General features: G+C 38.4%; 2 protein-coding genes across 3 annotated transcripts; one reads left to right on the plus strand and one right to left on the minus strand.

Annotated features, from left to right (window-relative positions):
• Positions 1-255: 255 nt before the first annotated feature.
• LOC111468899 (protein STRUBBELIG-RECEPTOR FAMILY 5-like) lies at positions 256-6,427 on the plus strand. The gene is given in 15 exon segments (XM_023114041.1): positions 256-526; positions 1,663-1,795; positions 1,886-1,957; positions 2,049-2,114; positions 2,197-2,268; positions 2,350-2,421; positions 2,498-2,569; positions 2,653-2,718; positions 2,805-2,870; positions 3,827-4,397; positions 4,467-4,735; positions 5,429-5,549; positions 5,634-5,770; positions 5,952-6,172; positions 6,175-6,427. Coding segments are annotated over 15 exon segments (2,133 nt in total). The 5' UTR covers positions 256-360; the 3' UTR covers positions 6,204-6,427.
• Positions 6,428-10,523: 4,096 nt separating this feature from the next.
• Positions 10,524-14,356, minus strand: LOC111468904. Of its 2 annotated transcripts, XM_023114052.1 has the most exons (9): positions 13,774-14,356; positions 12,684-12,764; positions 12,522-12,581; positions 11,739-11,782; positions 11,441-11,483; positions 11,268-11,339; positions 11,083-11,184; positions 10,809-10,939; positions 10,524-10,650 (listed from the first exon to the last, which is right to left on the minus strand). In XM_023114052.1, exons 1-8 carry the CDS (start codon positions 14,146-14,148, stop codon positions 10,820-10,822), a joined length of 897 nt encoding a protein of 298 aa, XP_022969820.1. In that variant the 5' UTR covers positions 14,149-14,356; the 3' UTR covers positions 10,524-10,650; positions 10,809-10,819. The 2 variants fall into 2 exon arrangements, with proteins under 2 accessions (XP_022969820.1, XP_022969819.1); XM_023114051.1 differs by having other exon boundaries at positions 10,566-10,939; positions 13,774-14,355.
• Between the last annotated feature and the right edge of the window lie 376 nt (positions 14,357-14,732).

Genomic DNA, 14,732 nt, shown 5'->3' on the forward strand with positions numbered 1-14,732 from the left:
TTATAATTGAAGTATGAAAGAATCTAAAATGATTAAAGACCCTTTTGAAAAAGTAGTGATCTAACCCCATGATAGAACAGCTCATGCCAAATAGAGTAAATAAACTAAGCAAACTTCCTATAATTGGGAAGAACAGAGATACTTGAACGACCAATTCAAAAGAAACAGTGCATGGTACGAGAATCCTTCTGTCCTGTCCTGTCTCTCACTCCTAAATTTAGGATTTAAGTATTAATGATGAGATTACAGCTCCATTTGCCTCTTTTGTCCGTCCTACTAAGATCTGTGCATCCCATTTTTGTGGGATATTCATCTCAAATTCAACCCAAAACCCATAAGCCTAACTCCATTTGAAGCCTCATGATTGTTCTTCATCACCTGAATCCCTCCACAATTCAATCCTTCCATTTTTTCAACCCCCCTTTTTGCTTATCATCAATCATGAACCTCAATGTTTTTGTGTTCTGGATCATACAGATCTCCATCCATGCCGTTTCAGTTGTTTCTGAAACCAAGGCGTCCGACGGTAACCAACATCCCCTTCTCTTCATCTTCCTCTCAATTTTATTCTCGTTCCTTTATGTTTTTCATGATTCATTGCATTTTGTTCTCATTTGTTTCTTTTACCTAAATTATATCAAAATGTCCTTCGTTACTAATCTTTTAACGATGGAATTACGTTTTCTTACATTTTAGCCAATTGAGTTATGTTAGAATCAAACTCGTTCAGTTATGTGTGGAAACATATTGTAACATCTCAAGCCCATCGTTAGCAGATATTGTTCACTTTGGCTCGTTTACGTATCACCATCAGCATCTCAGTTTTAAGACACCTCCACTATGAAGAGAGTATAGTCCTACTCCGACCAGTACCTCGCACCGTTTGGTGATTGACTTTGATACCATTTTGTAACCTCGCACGGTTTGGTGACTGCCTTTGATACCATTTTATAACCTCGCACTGTTTTGTGACTGACTCTGATACCATTTTATAGCCTCGCACGATTTGGTGACTGACTCTGATACCATTTTATAACCTCGCACTGTTTGGTGACTGACTCTGATACCATTTTATAACCTCGCACTGTTTGGTGACTGACTCTGATACCATTTTATAACCTCGCACTGTTTGGTGACTGACTCTGATAACATTTTATAACCTCGTACTGTTTGGTGACTGACTCTTATAACATTTTGTAAAATCCCAAGCTCGCCGTTAACCGATATTGTCTGTTTTGTCTTGTTACATATCGCCATCTACCTCACGGTTTTAAAACGTGTCTTCTAGGGAGAATTTTCCACACCCTTATAAGGAATGTTTCGTTCCCCTCTCCAACCAATATGAGATCTCACATGTATAGTTAGATTCTATTTGTATACTTGATAAAATTTGACATATCTTAACTAAACCCTTTGCACGGGCTCGTTGCGTACTTGTATGGTCCACAACCCTTTGCACCCTTATAAGGAATGCTTTGTTCCCCTCTTCAACCAATGTGGGATCTCACATGTATAATTAGATTATATTTGTATACTTGATGGAATTTGGCAGATCTTAACTAGACCCTTTACATGGGCTCGTCGCGTACTTGTATGGTCCACGACATAGTTTATCGGTACCTTGAAAATGGAACGAATTACTTATAATTTTTTTTGTTGCAGTTTCTGCATTGAATGTGATGTTTAGCAGTTTAAATTCACCTTCACAACTCTCTCGTTGGAAGTCAAGTGGGGGAGACCCATGTGGGGATTCTTGGGAAGGGATCAAATGCTCAGGATCATCCATCACTGAAATGTAATTTCAAAACTTTACCTCTCTTATTGTTCTTTAAATTACCTTGGATTAACTTGTAAGGGTTAAATTTTGGCGTTTTTTATCCTACAGAACTTTATCAAACTTTGAACTGAGTGGAACATTAGGCTACCAGCTTGCAAATTTGGCTTCTGTCACCTCCTTGTGAGACCCACTTAATCATCTAAACATATTTTTGTTAATTAAACGACATCAGTTTAAGGTAATAAGCATGCTGTTCCTTGTGATAGTACAGTGATTTGAGCAATAACAACCTGAATGGCGATATCCCTTATCAGCTTCCCCCTAATGCAGTTTCCATGTAAGTGTTTCATATATGCAGTGTCTGTTTGAATCGACGTCCTAATAAGTCGTTCAATTAACACATTTTTCGATATATGTAGCGATCTTTCCACGAACAGCTTCACCGGTAGCGTGCCATATTCAATATCTCAGATGTCTAATCTTCAAGTTTTGTAAGTATCTTAAACTAACATGTTCTTGTAGCTTCATATGTTTGCCACATGATCTTATGATGATTTGTCTGTCGGCTGCAGAAATCTTGGGCATAATCAGCTGAGCAACCAATTGAGTGACATGTTTGGCAACGTTTCTAAACTCAACAGGATGTAAGTAACCTTAAAATATGTAAAATTATCCATTCATTAATGTTTTACCTTAACAAACCAATGTTTTTTTTTACAGGGATCTCTCATTCAACTCGATTTCAGGAGACTTACCTCTAAGTTTTAAGAACCTTTCAAGCCTTACTGTATTGTGAGAAGCAAATTAAGATTGGTAGACTGAGAGTAGTTGAGTTTATTACTGTCAGTAATTAACATTTTTACTCGTTTTTATAGGCATATACAAAATAATGGATTTACAGGTTCCATTAATGTTCTTGCTGATCTTCCACTCAAAGATTTGTAAGTAACTCCCAAGCATAAGATAATGCATGTCTGTTTCAAGAGTTTTGAAGCCTTTAACTCATTTGTTGATGTTTTGGCTGAAGGAGAGTCACAAATAACAAGTTCACTGGATGGATTCCTGATAGCCTTCAGGACATAGATAATTTGGAGTAAGTATGGCACTCCCTTTTTTTCACTCTCTCTTTCATGCATGAATGACGAGAGCCGAGAGTTCCAAACCTTTGATCTCTTGGTCGATAATACATGTTTTATGTCAGTTGAGCTATATTCATGTGGGTTTTTTCAAATTTAGAAGCTTAGGAAGTTGAATAAAAGAAACAGAAACTTAGAAGAAATATTTGGCAACCCTATGAGACAAAAGTTTCTCGTTCCTCTCCTACAAATGTGAGAGCCCACATTGGTTGAGGTGGAGAACAAAACATTCTTTATAAGGGTGTGGAAAACTCTTCCTAGCAGATGTGTTTTAAAAACCTTGAGGGGAAGCCCGAAAGGGAAATCTCAAAGAGGACAATATCTGCTAGCGGTGGGTTTGAGCTGTTACAAATGGTATAAGAGCCAGGTGCCAGACGGTGTGTTAGCAAGGATGTCGGGCCCCCAAGGGGGGTAGATTGTGAGATCTCACATTGGTTGGAGAGGGGAACAAAACATTCCTTATAAGCGTGTGGAAACCTCTCCCTAGCATACACGTTTTAAAAACCTTGAGGGGAAGCCCGAAAGGAAAATCTCAAAGATGACAATACTTGCTAGCAGTGGGTTTGGGCTGTTAAAAATGGTATCAGAGCCAGGTTTCGAGCTGTGTGTCAGCAAGGACGCTGGGTCCCTAATGGGGATGGATTGTGAGATCCCACATCAGTTGGAGAGAGGAACAAAATATTCCTTATAAGGGTGTGGAAACCTCTCACTAGCAAACACGTTTTAAAAACCTTGAGGAGAACCCCGAAAGGGAAAGCCCAAAGAGGACAGTATTTACTAGCTGTGGGCTTAGGCAGTTACAACAAACTTTCTAAAAAGATCGTCAGACTAAATGAATTGAAACATGATGCTTTAAATGCAAGTTGATCGATTCTTGTTGTCTTTTTTGTTTGATGTTTATACTTTGGTGAAGAACTGGAGGCAATTCATGGTCATCTGGACCAGCTCCTCCTCCACCACCAGGAGATAGGGCAAAGAAAAACAAGAACAAAAACGGGTCAAGCAACTCATCCCCAAAAGTAAGTGGAATGGCCATAGCAGGAATTGTGATGGGAGTATTAGCAGTAATCGCCATAATCATAGCATTGTTCTCAAGAAGGTCACCTCCTTCCCACTTTCTTGATGAAGATACAAACCAACACAGCGGCTCCTTGACTCCACGCACACCCCATCAACCGTCCAAAGACTTGCACAATAACACTAATAATAATAATGCCATTGAAAGAAAATCATGCAACTCAGATGTCTCTGTTGACATAAAGCCTCTTAGTGGGCTTAGGCCTCCTCCACCCTTTGATCCTGTTAAGCCCTCCGGTGATGCTCAGCTTGCAAGCCGCCTCAGTTCCAGGAGGAGCACTTCCGTGCGTGTCATTTCCTACTCATTGGCTGATTTGCAGACTGCTACTGCTAACTTTGCTACTGGTCGCCTTCTTGGTGAGGGCTCAATTGGACGTGTTTACAAGGCCAAGTATGGAGATGGGAAGGTAATTCAAATCCACTTTTTTGAACAATGAACATAAACCATTACTAAACGCTATCAAACAATTCTTTAGGTGTTAGCAGTGAAGAAGATTGATTCATCAGTTTTTCAAGGAAGAACAGAGGAGTTTTCTTCAGTAGTTGCTGTCATTTCAAAGCTTCATCACACAAACATTACAGAAGTTGTTGGGTTCTGTTCAGAGCAGGGACAGCACATGCTGGTTTATGAATATTTCATGAATGGCTCACTTTATGAGTTTCTTCATATGTCAGATGACTTCAGTAAGCCACTCACATGGAACACTAGAGTCAAAATTGCTTTGGGGACTGCAAAAGCTCTTCAGTAAGTGCTTCTAAACTATATCATCTCAACGCTTTCTTATTCTTCTCTTGCTTTTTAAGTGCGTTACAATGTGATCCGACCTGATAATTTTGCATAAGAGAAGAAACTACCAAAGTTTTACAATTTTTAGATTTTAAACTGTGACTCATGGCTCAACGGTAACTAACCTATACTCAATTTTGTGATATCCCACATTGATTGGGGAGGAAAACGATAAAGGTGTATAAACCTTTCCCTAGCAGACGCGTTTTAAAGCCTTGAGGGGAAGCAGAAAGGGAAAGCCCTAAGAGGACAGTATCTGCTAGCGGTAGGCTTGGGCCGTTACAAATGGTATCAGAGCTAGACACCGAACTATGTGCCAACGAGGAGGCTGTTCCCCATAAGGGGTAGACACGAGATGATGTGCTAGTAAGGACGCTGGGGCCCGAAAGGGGGTGGATTTGATGAGGGTCCCACATTGATTGGAGAAACGAACAAGTACCAGCGAGGACGCTGGGCCCTAAAAGGGGTGGATTGTGATATCCCACATTGGTTGGGGAGGAGAACGAGACACCCCTTATAAGGGCGTGGAAACATTTCCCTAGCAGATGCATTTTAAAGCCTAAAAGGGAAAGCCCAAAGAAGACAATATCTGCTAGCGGTGGGCTTGGACCGTTACACATTTTCTTCTTTTTTACGCTTGCACTTTTTCAGGTACCTTCACGAGGTTTGCTCGCCATCCATAATTCACATGAATATCAAGTCCTCTAATATATTGCTCGACACGGAACTCAATCCCCATCTCTCGGACTACGGTTTAGCAGCATTTTACAAGGTTCAATACTTCTCCATACTATATAAACTGTGCTATAAAAGACGGTGTTTGAGAATTAAACAATTGTGATTTGATTAATTTCAGCTAAGAAGTGGAAGGCCTGGAGGTGGATATGATGCACCAGAATGCACACAGGGTTCAAGTTACACAATGAAGAGTGACATTTACAGTTTGGGAGTGGTGATGTTGGAGCTGTTGACCGGGCGGATGCCTTATGACTCGTACGTTTTATACTCTATTCGTTTTACTTTGATCAAGTTCCACTAAACAAAATTTACTTCGTTTAGCTTTGGAAACATTAGCTCGGATAGAACTAAGACCAAGAACGTATCAGACATGACCCTGAATGAACCGAACTTGCAATTTAACGTGTTACAAATGATTTGGTTTGAATGTGTTTAGTGGGAAGGCAAAGGTGGAGCAATGTCTAGTCCGATGGGCAACCCCACAGCTGCATGACATAGATGCACTGGACAAAATGGTAGATCCTGCATTGCGTGGGCTATATCCGCCAAAGTCCGTGTCTAGATTTGCCGATATCATCGCCCTTTGCGTGCAATCGGAGCCTGAATTTCGGCCTCCCATGTCGGAGGTGGTGCAGGCCTTGGTGACTTTGGTTCAACGATCAGCATGAATGTGAGAGATAATCTTTGAACCTCTCAAGGAATGGATGATTATGAGTATTAATTTTATGTGTTTCATTCATTCAATACAAATAAGTTTCACGTTCAGAGAATTAGCCGTTCTATTCATTCATACATTCATTCTTGGCTATGTAGTTTTTAGTTTACATCAACTTTTTTCCCCTTTATATTTCCATATGAATAGCCTTAGACTATTCTATTAGTGATTCAATCCTATGTAGCATGTTCACTTTCTTTCTTGTCTAATAAATTTAGTGCTTCTTTTTAGCTCCTTTAGCCAACTTTTGAGGTCACTAAAACCTCGTTTAGTTTCGAGTTATCTAAATTGACACTTTGATTACAAATTTATTAGATGTGTGTCTTAGTTACACTTTAGTAATTATCGGTTTATGGTGGGTTGTTGTTACAATGAGTACAACTCGATGGTAATTGACACGTACTCATTTTCTTGTGGTCAGAGGTTCAAATCTCCATATTAAATAGTAATTATAAGAAGAGAGAAGAGTAGGATTGGTGTGGTCCATGTTTTGAAGTTTAAGACCTTTGGGTTGGGTTCAGTGGTGGTGTAAATTGATATCAACATGAGATTTTAGTTTGAAGAAGAATCTCGAAGTAAAAGATATAGGAGAAACATTGATGGAGGAGACGCCAAGAGCCAACGAACCAAGAAGAAGTTTTCAACGGCTTCTTACAGAATTGATGAGACTCCGCAACACTGAAATCAACTGGAAACATATTGAAGAGACCTAAAAATCAACCTCAATCTACAACACATAGTTGTAACGAGTCGGTTGACAGAGACGTCAACCAATTGAGTAGGGGAAGATGTCACTATCATGTTTGTCCAAAGTATGTTGCTTATGGTCACATGACAGATGTCCTAGTCTTGCTTGTTCGGGTCGGTTGACAGGGACGTCAACCAATTGAGTGTGGGAGGATGTCACGGTCATGCATGTCCAAGGGTGTTGTTAATGGTCGTATGATAGATATCCCAATCTAGCTTGTCCAAGACGTGTTGTCCATGGTTGCATGCCCGTTCCAACCCTTTTTACATTTTTTATCCTAGATAGGTCCTTACCATTCCATATTGGGTCAATATGAGGGGGATATAACTAGTTGTCAAACTTCTTTATACACGATAGTTATATGAAGTAAGCCATTGTTGTTTCCTTTTTGCTTACATTCCCCTATAACATCATTTCCAATTACTCAAATATTGCTTTCAAAACTCACTTTCGAAATTTCTCTACCCGTTTTCTAAAACTTTCTTCTCGAACCGGGGCTAGAGGCTTGAGTATGAGAAATCAGGCAAGATTGGTTGGACATAAAGACCTAGAGCCCTACCAAACCGTCAAACAATGAAAACAAACATCTAACTATACCACTCCAATGTTGTTCTGAGAAGGCTGGAAATAGGAGCCATGGACCTGAAGCTACGCAAAAAACTCGTCCTCGGTTCGGATTGTAGGCTGCAACTTGCGCATGAAGTCGAAATCGATAATAATCGCTGGTCAGCCATACGACGGTAAATTCGTTCCCGAGCCTTGGACACACCACCCGTCACATTATGGGAACTGGCCATGTCCGAAATCGTTACCTTAACCGTAAGGAGAGATGCCGAAGACAAAGCTAGTGAGTGGAGTAAAATCGTAACAAAGTAGCCATACTGAAAGGTGTGGCTAGATCACCGCCAAAGATGATTAATGTCTGTCCACGAAAAACCAAAACGTTACCAAATCTAATTAAAGTAAAATAGTCCTTTTTCGAAAGTTATTTACGATGTGCCACACTATGAGCAGCAGCTCCACCACCATTTGTCCAAGTCTCTTATGCTTCTTTCTTTGCAAAAATAATTGACAAGCAATTGTTCCCACACCACTCATCCTTTCGACAACACATACTAGGTTGTCTTTTACAACGTTATAATTAATTATTACTCCTACCACCAAAATCCTTCATGATTGCCTATTGGCTCTTGTTTTATCCATTCGGGAGAGCTTAAAATTTCAAATCTAATGAATTTGAATAAGAACGGATTATGACACATCGTCAAACACACACTCTTATTCATTATTTCATAAGAACTCCAAAACTGAATGGAACCGAAAGCGAAAGAGTTTTATAGGTACATAATATATCAAAATTGGGCGACGAGTTGTTGTTCAAGTTCCATGTCCCTTAAGATTTGGTCAAAACTCGAAACTTGTTGCTTAAGGTTGGCATTCTCTTGGAGAAGGAACTGCTGAGATTCCATCAAACGGCTCACCTTCTCCTTGAGATCACGGTTTTCATTGCAAAGCCGAGCCAGTTGGGACCATAGCAGGTTTAGATGCTTCTGCTTCCTCATTCGGGACCTTCGAGCCGATTCTCGATTCGATATCATCCTCCTTTGCCTTCTTTCATCCATCATTTTAGCTCGCTCCTCATTGCAACCACTCGAGATCATGTTTGGAAGATTATCGTTGTTGTCATCGGTTTGGACCGTCCAAAAGTAGCTTTCTTCTGGGACTTCACTTGGAAGAAGCATGTCTTTCTGGTTGTATTGTTGTGTCCAAATGGGAAGGTTGGTGGGGTTTTATAGGAAACTAAAACTAGCCTTCATGTAATAACCACAAGGCTATTCACCACCATTATATTTAATTATTAAAGAATATTATTTTTTTAATGTGCATGGGCACCTACGTGGCCCAATGAGAATTTAACATATTATTTAAGAAAAATACTTACCAATATATCTTATTTGTATAATATATTTTTTAATCAGACTGTTGTGACGCATGACAAATGCTTATAGTTTAATTATTATATTTGATCATGAAAAAGAAATATCTTTCTCAAAAACTTTATTTATTTATAATTTCATGGTTCACTATTAATGGCTAATGACACATTTTGTCGAGGTGTTCACATGATTCGAAAATTCGAAAATTTAAAAAATTGAACTATCCAACTTTAACGATTTGGATTAGGTTGGAATAAATTTTTTGGTTGATTGAATTTTTGAAAAATAAAAAATTTAGATCAATTCGCGAGTAGGAACTAATGTGAAAACGGGATGCACAACCCAATTCAACCACAATTTACTTTTGAGATTGTTATGAAAAATAAAAATATTTGCCGTTTGAAACAAATGTTCGTCACCAACTCAACCAATCCAAAACTTCGAGCTGATTCAAAAAAATTTCTAACTCAACTCATATACCCCCATAAGTAAATTTAGACACGGAATAATCGTTCCTAAAAAGAATATAGTGGCAAAATTGGAATTAAAAAATGAGGTTGAGGACATAATAGTCCAAAATTTTGTGTATCTAAATAATTAACTTTTAAAAAAATTGTTTTTATATAAGCAGAATGATTTTTCCACTGTCTCCACTATTTTTCTTTTGAAATTATATTCATTGATGAGATCATCCATCACATATTGTATGATTGGTCCAAACAGGATAAGCTCATCATAATCAATTCCCATTTAATTTATTTTTAATTATGTTTAGTTCACACTTGGTGTTCCCATTGTGGTTCTAAGTTGTATTGGTAGGTTTGTCTTTCGTTAAATTATTAATTAATATTGTTTACTTGTGTTGAGCATGCTTTGTTTAGGTTCTAATCCACCACTAATTTGGATGTTAATGATATGTTCATCATTTTTTTAACAACAAAATAACCCATAACCATGTTTTTCTTTTCCAACTTTAAGTGGATAATTTGGTGTTTTAAATATTTTAAGATATCAAGTTTGATGGAAGAAGATAGTAGTAATAATTTAATGTTAATTTGTTAGAAACTTCACTTCTCAATCATTGTACATTTGTATTTATCATTTTTAAAGGAAGGAATACTTGTACTAGTAGATATTGTCCGCTTAGCTTCACAAGTTTAACCTCTAGCAGAGAGACATCAGAGCGTTATGAGGCCCTCGAACAGAGAGACCTTCATGCCCCACTTGCGGTGACTAGTCATTCAGGTGGATGTAGAGCGAACACAAGCGCGTTCTAAAACCGTGGAGCTGACGGCAATACGTAACGGGCCAAAACAGATAATATCTACTAACGGTAGACTTGAGCTATTACAAATGGTATCTGAGTTAGACACTGAACGATGTGCCAGCAAGGATACTAGGCTCCGAAGGGGGTGGATTGTGAGATCCCACATTAGTTGGAGAAGAGAGCAAATTATTTCTTATAAAAGTGTGAAAACCTCTCCCTAATAGATGAGTTTTAAAACTATGAAGCTGACAACAATGCTTTAAAACCCGTCTCTAGTAGCCCTAAATCCTATATTCCAGTCCACAAAGCTCCATTAATACAAGCTTGCTCAAGATGGGCAGTAGCAGAAATTCGAAATCTTCCTAACCTAACAGTTACTTCCATTTTATCCAATTGGACAAAATCAATGGCATACATTCTTTGCAAATCTAAGCATTTTCCACATTCAGACAAGCATATTTATTCAACCTAGAACATGATAACATATCAAAAAACAATCTGTATCTGCTCGCCAATGCGTGCAAAAATATCAGGTGTAAACGTTCCAGTGAGCCTAACCAATTTCTTCTTCCGTTCAGAAAAGGAAAAAATAAATGGCGTATTTATCATCGTGAACGATTTAATACCTGTGGAATGTTTACATTGCCTTCTCCAGCCACCTTGGCAATGTCAATGAAGTCTTCAGCCCAAGTCTAGTAAGGAATATGGAGTACAAAAGATGAAGCAAAAACATGAAGCATCCACAGTTCAGCATTACCTTTCAGAGCACAGAGAGGAGAAATGTTAATAAATAAATGTTGCTTGTGCTTAACCAATAAAAGTCTAATGAAATCTCTACAATGCATGTCATACAAGTACAATCTACATTGCACCAGTTTCATTGAAGAATACAAAACATACCAGTGTCCCAAAAATAGCGTATATTGCACTCATTGATGGAATCAAGTTTACACCCGAGGCAGTGAAGATAAGGGTGAGCGAAGCGTGAATATTTATGGTGATCTGCATGAACACGAAAGATATTTCGAGACTTGAGAGATGATTTCTTTGAAGTATAGCAGCAGAGATTCAGAATAGCTTGTTACCAGAGCTAGTATGTTCTCTCTTATCAAGAATGAAGATATTAAGACATAACCCACTGCCCCGAGTGCCCGAACCTAAACGCGCAGTCATGTACTTGGTTAGTAGAATGGATTACAAAAAAACTAGCAGACATCATTTGTTCAAATGGGCGTTCGAAAAGAGAGGGAAACAATACGATTGTGCACAGAAAGATTGAGGTACTCCAATTTGCTCCAAGCCTGAGAAGATACAAAACAGGAAAGCAGTCATTTTTACTATTTTTCTGTTCTTATTAGGATAAGTTCAAAGCGCAGAAGTGAAGTAAATGTCTCCCCATTAATGCCTTTGGTCAGTGCATCATCGCCAAACTAACAAAAGAAACTCGACCAACTAGCATGCTGAAATTTCACAAACATTATGAATCCTTACTGGCCTGCCTAAATCGAGGTTAATTATGTATTTATGGATAGTCGTATGCGTAGTAAATCACCTACCTCCATAAGGAGCCCATTGTCAACCCCACTAAACCATGCCTAAGCTGCACAAGGAAGCATACAACAACGTCAGGCATTCTGCTGAAGAAGGTAAACTATTAAATACCGTTCCCCTCTCAATACGATAAGGGTTAAGGAACGTCAAAAGATATACACAAAAAGGAAAAAACATCAAGCCCAAAATGTTACAAAAACACTCTGGACAAGGCACTACAAGCTGAAGCCACAAAAGCTATCTTGTATCAGATTTTCTCTAATGATCTATTAGCACTTAGCCTATCTATGCCACTAGGAATGCAGCAATGTTAAAAAGGTATGTATAGTTTAAAAGGAAAACGGTTATTTAAACTTGTACTTGCAGAGACAGGATCAACAATTCTACGATTCAAATCATAATTTGCAATAATATTAACTTCAAAAAATCATCAGACAAACGCCTTTAGGATTGTTATTTTAGAACGTTCAAATTGATTAAGGTGATTATTTTTGTACTTTAACATAATTATGTCTGATAATACCTGATTATGCACTTTGTATAGTTTTTATGACCACTTATTTAATCATAGGGGAGAGCAGCCTCAAGGCCACCTTTTTAGCTTTTTAAAACTGGTATAAGAAGGCCATTGACCTGATTTTTCTCTTTTTGTTCTACATAAGATAGAATTTACAAGGTTGATAGGTTAAAAGGCAACCTCTTTTATATGATATTATTATTTCTGAAACAAGAAAATAAATCCACAGGCAATTAAGATTTGAGAAGATGAACTATGAAAGCACGCTCACCAGAAATGTTAAAGCTTTCACTGGACCAGACAAAACCAGCAACAGCAAGAATGTTGCCACCTGTCTTGAAAGAAGATCAGATGCGACAACTTAGATGTAATACGAATGACAAGACAACATAAAATCAATTGTTGAACAACTGAATCCTTGGAAGCTACAGACCATGGTTTTTCTCCCCGCTGCTATGCCCCATCTCATTGAAGAGATTACTATCGGTAGACAGAAGAAACAGCCGAAGTAATTCTGTCCAATATCAAGTAAAAACAGAACGAAATCAAAATTCGAGAAACTAAACTGCTACTAAAAGAATTGAAGAAATCTAAGAGGTCACTTCATCTAAGTTAATAAAAAACATAAATTTCTTTGAACACGTGAAAATTTATGAGAAAGAAGCATGTTATATTTGTTGAGGATTATTGAACGGAGTAGTCCACATTGGCTAATTAAGAGGAAGATCATGTGTTTATAAGTAATGAACACTATCTCCATTGGTAGGAGGCCTTTTGGAGAAACCAAAGAGAGCTTATGCTCAAAGTGGACAATATCATACCATTGTAGAGAGTCGTGATTTCTAACAATATTATGATTACTTTCATAAACAAATTGGTATTCATGTTAAGAAAACTATAAGACACGTTTATTGGGAACTTCAAAATATGAGATAACTTTAGTTGGTTTCCTCAAGAAAAAGATCGCTTCAAAATGGCATATACATCACACATCCTCAATCATCATCATATAAAGACCAAGAGTTCATTGGGAACCTGTTACATTTTCAAATTTCCCACGGATACTAATTTTGTTGTTCATCGTCAAAGTCAGTTTGTTGCTAGACCCAAGACCATTAACAAGCCCGTTGTTCATCATGGGAATTCTCTTCAATTTATTGGGGGTAGATTTAAGAGTACCCTAAACAAGCCCCATGATGTCATGTTTCAGAAAACGATCATTTTGATTTTTTTTTTTAAATCACATTAGAAGTATTAGGTAATCACATACGATTAGGCAATTGTGATAAATTTGAAGTGGGTGTAGTTAATTGTTTCAAGGGAAACATACATCAAAGGGAGAAAAGACATTTCAAACTGATATCAAAGAAGAACCAACCACCACACGGACGGAGTTGGGGTATCCGTCTTATTCAAGAAAAATAACCAGAAAAACATTATGTATGAAGAACAGCAGACGGAAACCATAGAAACAGCAGCAGAGGGGGAAAGAAGAGAATTCGCAGAAACTGAGAGATACAAACCTCAAGAGCAAGTGAATTGCTCAAGAAGTAGACCAAACCATTAAGTGCAGCGAACATGGAGCATTCCACCATCGCCAGCGTCTTCTTATAGACAACTCCATTCTCAGACAAGTCTTCCAAATCCGACAAAGAAGTGGGGTTTTGGCCCTCGAAGCTATAAACTTTTGCCACCGAATTCGAAAATCTAGTGGACTTGACACTGGATTTAGAAGCAATGAAGGTCGGAAAAGAGAGGGAGACGGATTCGAAGCTGATTAATCTGAGTTTGGCAGAGATTTTAAGAAGAGGAAGATGAACATGAGCTGGGGTCGAGGTGCGTTTTGGTGGGAAAATACATGATGTGGAGACGGATGGATAAAGGTTTCCAGAAATCATGAGGAACAAAAATGGAGGATCAAACACCTCAAAGAAGTTGAAGATTTATGCGAACTGCCACTCTTCCCTCTGGGCTTTTCCGGGACGGAGGTTGGGCCTTAGCCTTACTCCCCCGTTGTAGGCTTCGTTCTACGTTGGAGGAAATGTCAAACACTCGTCAAACTTTAACGCTACCCTTCTAAATCGATTTACATCGCACTACCATCGTTCCCACCAAAGCCCCGGTTCGGACTTAGTTTTATCATATCGGGTGGATTATAAGTGAATGGTTGATTATGATATTTAAAGTATATACACATGAATGCAATTATAGGGTTTAGGGTTTGGCAATATTTGTGTATTGACTCCACCCGAGGTCATTCGAAAGGGCGCCATATAGTTCGATTTTAGGACATAACATTGTGGTAGTTCTCTCGAGAAAGCTCAATAGCCCATTCTTCTAGCTTCAGAGTACTAAAAAGATATCAAGCTACAACCACACTACCTTGTACGAATGAAGAAATGACTACTATAATTGAAAACCTAAAGATGATATAAATCATGTTTGTTCGACCGCCTAGAAATAAAGGGCGACCCACCTACTG

The sequence above is a fragment of the Cucurbita maxima genome, unplaced genomic scaffold (assembly GCF_002738345.1).
Source record: "Cucurbita maxima cultivar Rimu unplaced genomic scaffold, Cmax_1.0 Cma_Scf00038, whole genome shotgun sequence".
NCBI classification, from domain to species: Eukaryota; Viridiplantae; Streptophyta; class Magnoliopsida; order Cucurbitales; family Cucurbitaceae; genus Cucurbita; species Cucurbita maxima.